Source organism: Osmerus mordax, chromosome 27 (assembly GCF_038355195.1).
Source record: "Osmerus mordax isolate fOsmMor3 chromosome 27, fOsmMor3.pri, whole genome shotgun sequence".
NCBI lineage: Eukaryota > Metazoa > Chordata > Actinopteri > Osmeriformes > Osmeridae > Osmerus > Osmerus mordax.
Window position 1 is genome coordinate 6,900,362 of NC_090076.1, and position 15,052 is coordinate 6,915,413.

The 15,052-nt window shown below is 47.2% G+C and overlaps 1 protein-coding gene across 1 annotated transcript; it reads right to left on the reverse strand.

The window, feature by feature from the left end:
- Positions 1-3,223: 3,223 nt before the first annotated feature.
- On the reverse strand, positions 3,224-6,673 carry LOC136936986 (regulator of G-protein signaling 4-like). The gene is made up of 5 exons (XM_067230704.1): positions 6,522-6,673; positions 5,984-6,082; positions 5,160-5,224; positions 4,343-4,506; positions 3,224-3,729 (listed from the first exon to the last, which is right to left on the reverse strand). Exons 1-5 carry the CDS (start codon positions 6,563-6,565, stop codon positions 3,484-3,486), a joined length of 618 nt encoding a protein of 205 aa, XP_067086805.1. The 5' UTR covers positions 6,566-6,673; the 3' UTR covers positions 3,224-3,483.
- Positions 6,674-15,052: the final 8,379 nt, after the last annotated feature.

Sequence of the window (15,052 nt, forward strand, 5' to 3'; positions counted from 1 at the left end):
TTATATTTTGTTTACCATACCCTTAAACAAAACAGAGTTCATGGGTACTTACTTGCACAGGGGAAAAATGACTCACTTGGTTCCATTTTAGTTTGGAAATGCTCGATGGTTTTCTCTCACGAGGACCACAACGTGTGTGCGCACACACACAAGTGTGCACATACAAATGTGCACGCAGACACACAAGTGTGGGCACACACACACCCACACACCTGCAAATGCACACACTCACATATAAAAGATGACAGACTGATTCTGTATTTGAACATATTGTATGTGTATATATATATATATATATATATATATACACACAACTCATGGGTCATTATCTTGATTGCCTTTTGCAGCTCTGGTCTTCCCGAGAGCCACTCATAACGCAATTGGAAGCTGTAATGCAATAACACAGAGAAAGATAGATCGTGGGAAGGGGGAGGGCAAGGGGCAGAGACTAGCCACATTAGAGTCAGAAGGACATGAGAACAAAGATAGTGGGAGTGGGGGGTGGGGTGTGTGTGTGGGGGGGGGGGGGGTAGATATGTGTTCAATGGCAGGAACACCGGGAGCCTGAGGCTTGGTGTGATTACGTCAGAAAGACAGAACCCATTGTTAACCTCCAATGAGCAGGTCTGCCTCCTGCTTGCCTCACGAGGCCCTGCCTCCTGCCTCTTGCCTGCCCCCTGTCTCAGTCCCTGGCTCCTGTCTGACTCCCTCCCTCCCTCCCTGCCTCTCTGCTGCCTTCCCACAGCCAGAGAACAGCAGCAGAGAGGAGAGGGGAGGGAGTGATAAACAGGTTATTAATGACACAGAGACCATTAACTCCTCCAGCGCCTGCAGACATCCTGTGTAGTTAAACCCTCATTATCCTGGCACACAATCCCCACCCTCCCATAATGGCATACAGAAAAAACACTGTTCATCTTCCCTGGACTGTCAAATCGACATTTATCTTCCAACCGGAAAAGACTTCGATGTCCAACATCAATTGGGGATGGATGGAAGGAGCAGGACATCCATTATGATGAAACATCACCCTTCCTTCTTCCTTCAGCATTGTTGTGTAAGGACTGAAAGATGGAAGAAAATACAGCCAATGTTCTGCTTACACGTACATATGCTGAAGTCGCTGAATCGAGCTTTGATCTCTCGCCTACTTTCTGAACAAACTCGGTTATTTTTCATCCATTGTTCTCGTTTGTCTTCCACCCACAGGAGGTCTACAAGGCCTGGTGGCTTGTCTCTGGGTCGGTTCAGATCAACAAAAGCAGGTCTCTTTTATGACAGATTGAACCTCGTTCCTATTCCCAATCATCCGCTCTTACGTAACACCCTTCTCTGCCACTGTGAAAAGGTGGTCTCTCTGACCTAGAATCTGTCAAGGTGACGTGGTCTGTGTGGGAACAGACATCTGAGCAATGAGTTACATGAACTTTCTTTCAGTGTACGAGTCATTACTTGGATTTGTGAGTTTCGACGCTGTGGTAAACAGGCTGAAGGTCAAAGCGCCTATCGCCTCTCTCTAATATACCTCCGACCGATCAGACACCCCTTTCAGCAGCATGTCCAAGATCAAAGTGTTTGTCGGTTATCAGAGACACGAATTCCGGCATCAATCAAATCCAAATTGCGTTTTTTTTTCTTTTCACCCGTAGTCTCTCCCTCAAGCTCTCAGCAATAACACCAAAGCATAACTGAGTCTACACAGGTACGTATCGACGTCTCCCGTTGAGGACGAGAACACAAATTGCGTTTCTTTGCTCATTGATCGAGCAATTGCGCTCACACTTCCTTCCAATGCCTCAACTTAACACACACGCATTTGGAGGGTCAGGTGGCTGAGCGGTTAGGGAATCGGGCTACCAATCAGAAGGTTGCCGGTTCGATTCCAGGCCGTGACAAATGACGTGTCCTCGGGCAAGGCACTTCACCCTACTTGCCTCGGGGGGAATGTCCCTGTACTTACTGTAAGTCGCTCTGGATAAGAGCGTCTGCTAGATGACTAAATTTAAATGTTTGTGGTCGACACAGTGCCTTGCAGAGAAATGAGCAGGGAAGGAGAGCGCACTGATGGAGAGGATGCAGTTGCAACACGATAAGAATCCCATCCAGGTGCACATCAGCTTTAGAGGAGTAAGTACGACTGTACTGACACTGAGGGAGGAGTCGTGTTGACGTTCGAACCCATCGTTGCTTGTAATTCAATTGCGCCTGCCATTTTATTAAGCAAACTGCAAGCGAATGTTTTTGCAGATAGAGACAGATTCAGTCTTTTAAATTCCACTTAGAGCTCTCGCTGAACTGTTTGTCTGAGATAAGTTTTTTCGTAGGCCAACACTAGCATCCAATTCAATACAACATTCATTCAATCAGATCCCTTTGTCTGAAATGTGTCAAGCACATAATAATCACTTTCTGTGGCACATCTTTTTATTTGGATAGGATTACAGTTATTACCAGGCACATTAATATAGCTATGACATTTTTACAATAAATATAATATAACATATTTCCATGTGAAATCTGAAGCACCTTGACTTTCTGGTACAGTATAAAGCATCGAATGTCACAAACGATAGTAACAAAGCACATATATTGGTCCTGGTTGCCTACCAACAATTACAATGCTACATGACGTTAATAACTTACTCAACATATACTGGAAAATGAACAACAACAATAATCATGTAAAGTTCACCGATGAATATAAAGAGTTACAAACATGATGTCAATAAAGTCAGGTTGCAGCATTACCAATGTGATGACATGGGAGGAGCTACCATGAGCAGATTCAACTTTCACACCAATTGGACACATTAGAATTTCCCCCCGGAATACAGATATATCCAGAAACAAAAAATGTAACAGTCATGTGATTGCAAAAACTTTCTTCACAAACCTGTCTGAATGATTACTGGTGACGTTTGTTTGTGTTTGCATGGATGTGTCAGCATATGGGTGTTGGTTTCCGAGGTAACTTCACATTGTTGCGCCTCAAAACAACACCTATTCGTGACTCGACCGCAATATCACCAAAGGTCAAGTGAGCTTGAAGCTGTAAAACTCACATTACACAAAGCCTCGAAATGCAAGTTTAACTTTTGTCAAATAAAGAAAATTCATTGTCGGTTAAGGTTTTACTTGAAAACTCAAAATATGACAAGTTCTACAACCCTTTTGGACCCCTTATAGATGCTTAGTAGAAGGATAAAGTTCAAATGTATTTCTTAAAGTTCTGTTGGAAAGACTCGACTCAAATCTGACCTTGAGAAGTCAGACAAGTAGCCAGAGATGAAACATTTTTAACATTCATAGCTGAGACTCAATCATCCAATCAGTCTCAAACACAAGACAAATCACGACTCATTCTTCCCCCCTTCTACCTGCGCCTCTACTCCCGGCAGCCTTTCCATCCACAACACCAAATCGTGTCCTCTCACAGTTTCCCCAAACGATTTAGTACGAGGCGTTTGGGACTCTGAAGTGAATCTAAGCTCCGGACACGAGAGCCTGCCTGCTCCCCTGGACGCATCCCATCCCCCTGGAGGCCTCCTGGGGGGCAGGGGACCCGGCCGAGGCGCTCAGATCCTGGATCCGTTTGGAGCACAAGAAGCGCCTGTAGGAGTCCTTCTCCATCAGGGTGAAGATCTTGATCTGGGCGTCGTGGAAACAGGAAGGCCCGGCGGACTGAAGGTTCTGTTTGGTTTCTTCTCTGGTGGCTGAGTCCAGGTTTACCTTGAGAGGCGAGGAGGAAGGTAGGTTTTAAAATCAAATGTATCATTATTATTCCATTTATTATTCGTTTATTCGTTTGAGGATCAGGAGAAGATTTCTAAATATAATTTCCGTCATGCATCGGATACTCCATCAACACAAAGTTTCCTGTGTTGGGAACATCCAAAGCCAAAAGCACTTAAGAGGGATTACATTTGTCAGACCTATATAATTATTATTCAATTAATTCTTAGTTTATTAGTTTTTTGATGATCAGGAGAAGATTTCAAAATAGAATTTTGGTCATGCATTGGATACTCCATCAACCCAACGTTTCCTGTGTTGGGAACATCCAAAGCCAAAAGCACTTAAGACAGATTACATTTGTCAGACCTATATTGTGTCAAGACAAAGTTAGACAAAGAACAGATTCATAAATGATCCAAGTATATCTGGGAGTGCTGGTGTGGATCACAGAAAAAGTGCTTTTGAGTGAAATCGCACAGCCGCCTAACCACATCTGGAAGAACAGGGGAGGGTGTGGCCTCAACACGGATCTGAGGTCGCGTCTGTCACCATGGCGATGCGTACGCTGCAGGACAGCTGAACGAGCGCCTGTCAACTTGCTGAATACCTCATTTGGAGAGTCTGCCTCCACAAACTGCTCGTAGATCTGTTTGGCCTTGGCGGCCATCTTGTTTAAAGGGGTCTTTTTGTAGTCCTCGCAGGCGTTCCAGAACTCCATGTTTTCCTGACTGAACTCCGACTTCAGGAAGTCAGCGAACACCGTGCGACCATCTGAAAGACAGAGAGGAGAGAGCGAGTGAGTGAATGAGAAAGAGAAACAAAGAGAGACGTGGAAAAGAAGGAGACGGCGAAAAGAAGAGAGACCGAGACAGAGAGAAGGGGTCAGTCAACTCGCAGAGGGATGCAAGGCATCAATCCAAACTGATGTTCCCTGTGTGGGATGTGCATGTGTCCCACCACTCCCTAGGGGTCATGGTGGAAGCTGTGGAATGAGGAGGTCAAGGCTCTGGAGGTCCTCAAGAGGCCAGTGCTCCTACTCCTTAGTCCCTGAAGACTGACACTCTGGGGGCCATGCACACACACACTAACACACACAGAGGCACTCAGTCCCCCCCCCCCCCACACACACACACACACACAGAGAGAGAGAGACACTCACTCAATAAACCCACACACACACACACACACACACAGCCCAGTGCATCAGTCCCTCAGCGGCCACCGAGCTCTGCCTTGAGACACGTAGAAAACGTCCAGACCATGAGAACGCGAGTCCAAGCGTGTGTGTGTTCTAGCCAAGCCCTGAACAAACCACCAGCCAAGTCACGCTCAGCCCCCTACCACGTCATCCGACAGGCTCTCCAGAAGGGTCCAGGGAGATCTGGGGAGGTTTACAGTAGTACGGGTACGTAACATCATCTCACCTTCACTGTTCATCACGTTGTTGAAGGACTCCCGCCACTTCTGGACTTTGGAGGGCCCAGGGACTCTGAAACCAGATACAAGAGGTCTTTTTATTTAGCTGTCACCCTCATAGAAAGGTGTTTTTGTTCACTATCATATCACATTCAGGATTATGCAAGACGTGTTTGATTGCTTATTGAATTCCATTTTAATGATGCGCAACGTGCCGTGGACGTTTGAACCCTTATCTTACATGTGAGGAAACACCACGGAAATGTGTGATGTATTATTACTACGTGCTTCCAATACTTCACAGCTAAGATAATGAGTAACCAAACATAACACAACAAACACCCAAGTGAGTTTATTCTTGAAGCTTATTCATTTAGCTCATTCATGGAGTTCATGTGTAGTTTCAGCGTTCAGCGACATGAATCTCCATTTCTTGTCTAATTAGCTTTTATCAGGAGAGCGCTCATTTGGAATAGGCAATTCCACGTGAATAGTGTCACTGCTGATTCCTTTGAGGCAAACTAGTCTCCAATGGGAAATAGTGGGAACGCAACACATTCATTTCTTGTAACAATGGCCACAAGGTAATCAGCTGGAAAAATGATGAACGATTAGATATGATGATTAAATAATCATTGACGATACATGACTTATGGATGGCTGCGTACTTTGTTCTATATGCTATGGTCTACGGTGAGGTTAGGACGGAATATTTCAATATACTTTCAAAACATTTCCAACATAGTCTGTCACCTTGTCTAGTGTGCTACGTTCCACGCGCTACTGTAACGGTGAGTGGATGTGCGTGCGTGTTTACATGTTCTGCGCTCACCTGTCTGCCTCTATGCTCCTGTCCTTGACATTCTTGGAGTCTGGTAGCAGATCTGGTTTCTGCAGCAGAAAGCCGATCTTGTGTTTTATGTCTCTGGCACTGAAGAGGAGTTCGACAAGGTTAGAAAGCTGGATCACGTAACACGTTTGTTTACCAACACCACTGAAGTCAAGTATTGAACTTGAATTACTTTTCAACTTCAATACTTGAAGTATGTTATATATATAAGCATATATCTATATTATTATAATTTTTTGTATTGTTTTTTATTTTACAATAAATTGTTGGTTTAGCTCTGTACATTTTTCTGTGTGTACATTTAGTCACATTATACAATATACTAAACAAAGTATACAGTAGAGAACATTATTTTAATACTTTTTTAGGACTGTAACTTCCTAGCACAGAAACTGTCCGCAAAATTACACATCATACAGCGCATCTAAGACACTGAATACTTTGTCAACAGTGTCTGACAAATACACAAACTCCGAACCCAAATAAAAAACCTCAACAAGAACCACAATAAGAGTCTTACCTCTTCAGACATGTCGCAGGAAGCGTTGCTAATCCCCTACACATGTTGATGTCTCAGGTCCTGGTTGTGTGGTCAGACGGACGTGGTGATATTCACCATGTGATAACAGCAGTGTCTAAAACCTCGGCCTCTTAGTCAACAAGCTGCTAGTCTCCTCCCTCAGCTCGAAATATATAAGCCACCGACTGAGGACTGGCCAATCACAGTGCTGCGTGGCAGGCTTTCTGTGTGTTTGTGTGTATGTGTGTGTGTGTGTGTTTTCACCCAAGAAGAAAAGTAAGAGGAGTTGAGTACCAAACAAATGCTGTTTATCCCCCCCAAAGGATCAATGGTGTTGTTCTCTCTCTCTCTCTCCCTCTAAACAGATTTGTCTCAATCATTTCATTGGATACACAAATCCTCACAATAGAAAATGAAATTTTAGCAGCATTGTGTTCCTTTTGATTTGATGTAATTTGCTGACGGGATTTGAATGCTTCTTCAGGCGAGCACCGGCTTTCTGTACCTTTCGTTCAACATCTAATGATTCTAAACGGACGGTGTTCCGCTTTTAGACGGCATCAGATTGTTTGGCAGAAATAATAATGAAGTTGGATATTAAAACTCAAGTACCTGTGTTTCAGTCTCTCCAGCAGACTGTGATGGGTGAGTGGTTCTAACCGACCTGACGACCCTGCTCACCCTGCCTAACCCTGCCTCTCTACCTCCCCTAATTCCCTGCCTTCCCCACTTCCCTGCCTTCCCTGCCTCTGTCTTTGTCCCGGTGGGATTAGACACTTAAAAAAGTCCTAAACTCGGCTCCTCCTACGAGGAGGTTTCAGAGAAGGTTCTAGAGGTAGATAATCGGTTCGAGGGTAGCAACAGCTCCAGAGGAGATTTCATCTCTACCTCCGTGGCCCTTAGCCAGCCTCTCCTTTCATTTCCTGCCCAGAGCCTGCCTCTACTCTCCGATCTTGGCTCTAGGTGGACATGGCAGACATAAACCTTAGGTTTCCCAGCCAACACATGTAGGCACTTTAACTGAGGTCGGACGCCAGGAGTTCTTGAGAGGAAATCATGATGTGTGTGCAGCTGCTTTTGGCACAGCGTCATCGGATGACATCAGTCAGAGTTCATGTTTCAGCTCAAAGCAAAACACAGGATTTGCAATTACTGAAACATCTGCATGTGTGTGAATGTGTGTGCGTGTGTGTGTGTGTGTGTGTGTGGTAGCTGCACAAAGTAGCAAGAAACAGAACAACAGTGTGTGTCCTTGACGACGTAATGCCTGCAGAGCGACAGGACGACGGAATCTTTACTGAACTTTACAAACATCTGACAGACTAGGGTGGGTTTCCTCGTGATGGATCCAGATCCACACGAACAATGAAACCGGTGTGAGCCAGACTGGGCCAGCTCAGCTGAGCCTTGAGCTCACCACCCAAGCATGCTGGTGTGTGCACGTACAAGCACGCAACATCACCGTTTGGTCTGAGTTTGATCAAAGTTGTAGAAGGTTTTCAAATCAAAGATTAGGACTAATCTCATTTGATCCCCAAGGGAATGTTGCCATGGTTACACCGGATAGACAAAACAGAAGATGGCTCTGTACAGTACAACCCTACAGGCAAAGAAGGCTAATCACACACACACTCACACTCACCAACAAGATTGAATGCACCCCGGTCATCAGAATCATTGTTTCAAAGGTGTGTGATCCATCAACGCCTAATCGAGATTAGAATGCTAATATGACACTGTATTACAAGATCTGTCAAGAACATTTTGGAACATGACTGCCCATCACTACAGGAGAGTGTGTGGAACTAAGGGACAATCATAGCACCGTGGTTCCTGTGTAACAGAACCAGGGAGTAGAACACTGATCTATACTCATCCCCACGCTGTACCACTGAGATATACTCATCCCCACGCTGTACCACTGAGCTATACTCATCCCCACGCTGTACCACTGAGATATACTCATCCCCACGCTGTACCACTGAGCTATACTCATCCCCACGCTGTACCACTGAGCTATACTCATCCCCACGCTGTACCACTGAGCTATACTCATCCCCTCGCTGTACCACTGAGCTATACTCATCCCCACGCTGTACCACTGAGCTATACTCATCCCCACGCTGTACCACTGAGCTATACTCATCCCCACGCTGTACCACTGAGCTATACTCATCCCCACGCTGTACCACTGAGCTATACTCATCCCCACGCTGTACCACTGAACTATACTCATCCCCACGCTGTACCACTGAGCTATACTCAGTGGTACAGCGGTACTCGGGGCTCACACAAAGAGCAGCCTAGGGGCCCCTGACCACCTTAATCCGCCCCTGTCTATAGGATATGTATTTATTTATTTATGGGATTAGGTTAGACCACTGGGATACTGCTGGAAGTAGCAGGACCAGGAAGTCCGTCGTACCTTTACTTCCACTTCTTACAAACAGAAAATAAACTTCAAACTTCAAACAGGAAAACCTGAAGGAGATTGAAACAGGGTGCAGCAGGTCCTCTCTGTCAACACTGGGTGGACTTACAACTCAGTCTCACGTCCACAGAAAGTTCCAGGCTTTCACATGAGCGGATGGAGAGAGGTTGTGACAAACAAAGGCGGTTCTCACATCTCACCCCCACTGACACCAGAAACATTTGAAACTCCAACCGCGTTGAGTCGTGTTGACAAAGCAAAGCGTCATCGCGGCTCATCCCCTGGGCTATGTTGTGGCCACAACACACGAGAGAGCTACGCGCAGACTTTCCAGTACATTCTATTTTCAGCGAAATGGGAAATTGATCAGAGCGTGAGGAATCCCAGTTTCTCCCTGCAGACTTGCAGGGAGAAACTGGTGGGTGAAGAAATACAGGGGAGTCCAAGGGTCGAGAGTGTGCCCTGGAGATAAGAGAACCACGTAAATAGAGTAGGGTTAGGCGGAACAGATCAAGAGTGCAAAGCCCCCCCTATCCCCACCCCCGCCCCCTCGCATATACACACACACAGACACACACACACACCTGGAGAAACAAATGTATTGTTACATTTTAAACATTGTCAGGTGACCATTTCAGATCAGAGTGGCCGTGTCTCAATAAGCGCCATGTCCTCTCTCCCCTCTCCTGGCTGGGCCTGTACAGATACTGTGGAGAGGCCACCCGCTGATCTCTGACCTTCTACTAACCTGTCACTACAAATGAGGAGCCCGCGGTTCAGACCTCAATTAGAAAGGGGGGGGGGGAGGGGCTGGAGCCCTGAGTCTGGAGCTGGTGGAGCTAGGGGGGGGGGCCTGATGGGCTGGGGGTCTAGGGGGGGGGCTGGAGTTTGGGGGCCCGGGAGCTAAGGGAGGGAGCGAGCGGGGCTGGAGGGCTGGAGCACCACCGGGTGCCCCAGGGCTGAATGTGACCTGTCACCAGCAGCCTGTCTCGCAGCTGCTCCAACATTATTACCCTTATCAGGAAGGACCTGGGACTGGTTAACAGAGCCAGAGCAAGAGAGGAGGGCCAGAGGGGGGAGGTGGGGCGAGAGGGGAGAGAGGGGGACAGGAACCGCACGAAAAACAGAGAGAAGGTCGGAGAAAGGGAGGGAGGGGGAAGAGAGGGGGGAGATAGACAGGGAAAGAGGCAGAGAGAAACGGAAAGAGAGAGAGAGATGGAGTCAGAGGGAGGGAGGGAGGGAGAGACAGAGAAAGGGCCAAAGAAAGGGAATCATAAAAATATAGACATTAAAAGAGAGAAAGGGATGGTGCATGAAAAACGTAATGAACCACTTCGTCAAGTGGGACACCTAGTCGAACGCTGAATGTCTAAGATGGCCCCGTCGAGACAGAATGCCTGTGAATTACCATCCAAGCTCATGTTGAATGTCCAACCTCCTATGTCACCACAGCCTTGCTGTAATGCTTCCAGACGTGCGTAATCGGATTAAGGGGTCTCTCTGCTCTCCATCGCGGCAGGAACATTCAGTCCAGGCCCGGAGCGATCACTAGGACTTTCATCTTCAAACCAGAGACGCTCCAGAACCAGAAGCGCTCGTTCTTTCAGGTGAGCGACTGGCGCGTATCACAACAATGACGCGGCAACATCTGGTATGAAGCGGGTTTTGTTCTTGGGGTCTTTCGTGAGTCTCGAAAGCGAAAACAAACACGTTTTCACCACCCTTCACCGATTGACCCCCGACATCAAGAGAGGAGGGCGAGGGGAGGAGGGGGAGGGGAGGGGGAGGGGGGAGGGAACATGTGCTCCTTGTTTAGGGATCTCGTTCGTCAGGAGGCGAGGGATGTTGAGGGATCAGAGGGCTACGTGCCGTACAACACAGATGGATATCGGACCAGATGGATATCAGACCAGATGGCGTTGAGTGACCACCTTCCATGCTTTGATCGGTGGTGTGGAGGCCTGGATGACTGGTGGGGCTGGGAGGGTGGGGGGCTGGAGGGCTGGGAGGATGGGGGGCTGGGGGGCTGGAGGGCTGGGGGGCTGGGAGGGTGGGGGGCTGTGGGGCTGGGAGGGTGGGGGGCTGGAGGGCTGGGGGACTGGGGGGCTGGAGGGCTGGGAGACTGGGAGACTGGGGGGCTTGGGGGCTGTGGGGCTTGAGGAAGTTTGGAGGGCTAGATGCGTGGGGCCTGGAGGACTGGGGGACTGGAGGACCGGGCAATTGGAGGACTGAGGGCTGGAGGACTGGAAGACTGGGAGGGTGGCTGGAGGGCTGGGAGACTGGGGGGTTGGGGGGTTGGGGAGCTGTGGAGCTGGGGGGCTGGAGGGCTGGAGGACTGGGGGGCTGGAGGACTGGGGGGTTGGGGGGCTGCGAGACTGGGGGGTTGGGGGGCTGGAGGACTGGGGGGCTGGAGGACTCTGGGGCTGGAGGACTGGAAGGGGGGTTGGTGGGTAATCTGAGGATGCATGACACATTTACTGGATACCATTGTGTGTGTGTGTGTGTGTGTGTGCGTGCGTGCGTGTGTGTGTAAAGTGAGGCAGGAGTAGGGGGGGCATGTATATTTGTACACCATTTTCAACGCGGAAAGTTCCAAAAGTTCCGAAAGTAGGGTCAGTAGGATGAATGCCATTGGTAATGAAGTGTGTCATTTGGTGTGCTAGACTGTCGTTGCTTCAGTGGTCCCATCGACATGACTGTGTACCCACATCCAACATGCCACGCAAACAGAAGCACGACAGTTCAAAATACAACACACAACACGGAATCACAAGGAATATTCACAGAGGATCTTTTTTTTATCTGACAAATCTCACAATTAGACAATAATAATAATAATGAATAATAATGATAAAAACGAATATAATTCATCCAATGTCTCACATTGAGTTTGGGGCTGCACAAAATCTAAATCACTTTACATTCATACTGGCTTTTTACCAGTTTCCTGCTTACAGATAAGAGCTGCACTAAAATCGAAGCATTGGCCTAAAATCAGAGAGCACCACTAAATCAAATGACCCTTGCAATAATTCACCTGAAAGGTTAGAAAACCACACCTTACGTTAGAGGCGCCCACGATTGTCTGCATAAAAATAAAATATGAGGCAGAATTAGTCTGGCCTGGTCAACGCTGGTGACCCCGTACTAAAACTGTGTCTGTGTGTGTGTGTACTGTAATATCCTGTATTCATATACTGTTAGATCCAGTATAACGTTACTGTGGTGCAAAACAAGAAAGATGTTTACTGTTTTGTGCCACGGTCTACTTGGTGGTACAAAATAAAGGATTGTGGGTTGTGGTTCAGGATCGGGTTCCAAGCTCACCAGGAGTTCTGGATGGTTCCGGAAAAAGACATGAAAGAGAAGCCGTTCCACAGCATTGAGACTCACCCCGACCCCAACCCCAACCCCACAGGATTAGGACGCGACCAGAGCTCCACATCATCCTCTGGTGTGGTCCAGGCGTCATCCGATGTGAGGGGGTTCCGGGGGGGCCTCGGGGCGCCTCGGAGGTCCTCGGGGTAGGAGAGGACTCTTCATCCCCCCCTCCCCCCTCGTCTCCCTGCTCTTGCTCGTTCCTCTCTGGGACATCTCGTCCCGACCCGGGTCGATTCATCCACTGGGGGATGATGTCAGGGCCCTCCCCTCCAGAGAGAGGCTACGTCATTTGACCTGAAGTGTCAGCGTATGCCCCTTACTCACTTTGAATAGCTTGACGCTGTGAATGAATACAAGCGTTTCGTGTTTGGCGTCGTTCATCAAATGCATTATTCTGACGATGGAGTTAGCTTTGTATGTGTCCGTTAGAAAGTGCATCTGTTTAATATCGAATATATTTACTATAGATTTATAAATCGTTGTTGGAGATTTTTTATCATTCATTGTTGGAGATTTCATAGATCATTTGTTGGAGATTTCATAGAAGCATAGCGCCCTCTAGTGTTTTTTCTAAGTCAGTCATTATATGACAGCGTCGTCACAGGTCGTCACATGATCCAGTGCTCTTCAACTCTGGACCTCAGTGCCCTCTGTCCTGTATGTTCTAGATGTTTCTCTGCTCCAACACACCTGATTCAAATGATAAACGGTTGACCCATTCATGCAGGGAAACATCTAGAACAAACGTCACAACACAACTACACAAGTTAAGACTTGTGTAGTTGTCCTGTCTGACAACTTCCGGAAGAAAAGAAATCCTGATCTCCACGTGAACACAGCCAGTCACAGGGAGCCCACACATCTGCCAAGAGGGCTGGCAACTCGAAAAGAATGAAGGAAACTCATTTCTGCATTCTGGCATAGCTTGTTTATTTTCGTACATTTTGCATAGGGAAACATACTTCCTGTCATGAACTCATGAGCGTTTGCTAACAGCGATGGCTGAATACAGTCATTATGAAATACTGTCTAAGCTGAAGATCTCCCCCACACCAGGTAAAAATGATGTCCTCCAGTATCAGAATGATTGCAAACAATTAGCAGAGTACCGACTTTTGCTGATAATACACTCCTTTAAAACGGGGGGGGGGGACAAGCAATTTAAAGTGATTTGTTGGAATAAAAACGTGTGTTTATTTTTCTTTTTTGATTTGTCTTTTTACCCACTCTACTGTTTGAGGAGAGCACATAGGTGCATGCTCTGGTGTGAGATTGTAGCAATGTCTTGTACTGCAAGCAAGCGATATACTGCGTTACTATGGTAATATCTGTATAATGACAAAAGTATAATTTGACAAAAAGAAAAACAAAAAGATCCTAATATTTGAACACTGCATTTAGATGCGCTGACTTCAGAATCCTCCCCACCTCAACCCCTACAACAGCAACCACGTGGAACAGGTGGCATGGCGCCGCTCGTCAGTACATCCACCCTTTCTCGCCCATTCCGGGGGCTTGAACCAGGGTGCTCTGACTCATGCGCACGCCCGACCACCTCTCGTTAACCCCGCCTCAGCCAGCTACGCCACCGAAAAGCAAGGGTTGGCGCAGGAGGGCGGTGTTTTATACCGGAGGACTTAAAACCAATGACACGGTTGCATATGCGGAGTTGACCACACAGAGACAGGGCCTGCCTGGGGTGAGCTGAGCTGAGGAGAACCAGTCGCTGGACAGAGGCAGGAACCAAGGTGAGGCAAAGCAGTTCAGGACCAAGACAAGAAAGAGGTCCTTCCTGGACATCTGCCTGAATCCCTCTTCCTGGTCTCCACCAGCCAATGAGTGTTCAGGAGGGCCGGCCGTACCACGCCTTCCATAACTGCACTTGGTTTGTATGGCTTCTCATCTCTGTACCTGTGTTAGGACAACTGCTATTGGCTCGTGGGTTCCCTGCTAGCTGTAAGGGCCGCTGCTATAGGCCTGTGAGGTACCTGGGCGTCTACTTAAGGTCTGTGACAGCGGGACCCAGAACACGCAGCCGCGAGCACAGACACAAGCGCATACAAGGTCATTAGCCACAAAAAAAAAGAAATCAAACTAACTTAGCAGTAAAATGACAGGCACTGCTTGTTGAAATCATTTTTGGTATCAGTATTCAGTTCACATATTATGAAAGTTTTGCTTTTGCTGGTTTGTTGAAAGTAGGACACAAAGAACCAAAGGAAGGATGACCAAGTTAAAACACCATGTGCACTAAATTAACTATGTGAACAGTCCAGAACTTAGCCTATTAATCCTGACAACTCGTAGAATTGTCTTCTCATTGAGGGCGGGGCCTCAGGATGGGGGTGTGGCTTCCCTCTTTGAGGGGTGTGGCCTCCACTCTGTGCTTAATGTATCTTTACCCAGAAAGGAGGGAGAAAGGAAAGCAGGAGGATAGAGGAGAGACAAGGTCTCCAGTTTGCATAAATACACCACGTTCATTATTCAATTCAATACAACATGAACTTCAACACATTTAAAGGTCCACTGTCACGACATGCAAGCCTGCCAAGACACAAAAAGTATCTCTGTTTATGTTTTAAAATTTTGCTTCCACACAATATTGTGGATTGTTAAAATACTCAAATTTATATCCTTTTAGCTGTAGAACATGTATGTTCTCAATAAAGATCCGCCTTTGTAAAAACATTAAACTAGTATTCTGTCTAGTGTCGTTATG

Coding starts and splice junctions, on each gene's coding strand:
- LOC136936986 (XM_067230704.1), bottom strand. CDS start 6,565: ATGTGTAGGGGATTAGCAACGCTTCCTGCGACATGTCTGAAGAG. Junction 5,225..5,983: donor AGGAGCATAGAGGCAGACAG/GTGAGCGCAGAA, acceptor ATCTGGTTTCAG/AGTCCCTGGGCCCTCCAAAG. Junction 3,730..4,342: donor AGGCAGACTCTCCAAATGAG/GTATTCAGCAAG, acceptor TCGCCTCTCAAG/GTAAACCTGGACTCAGCCAC.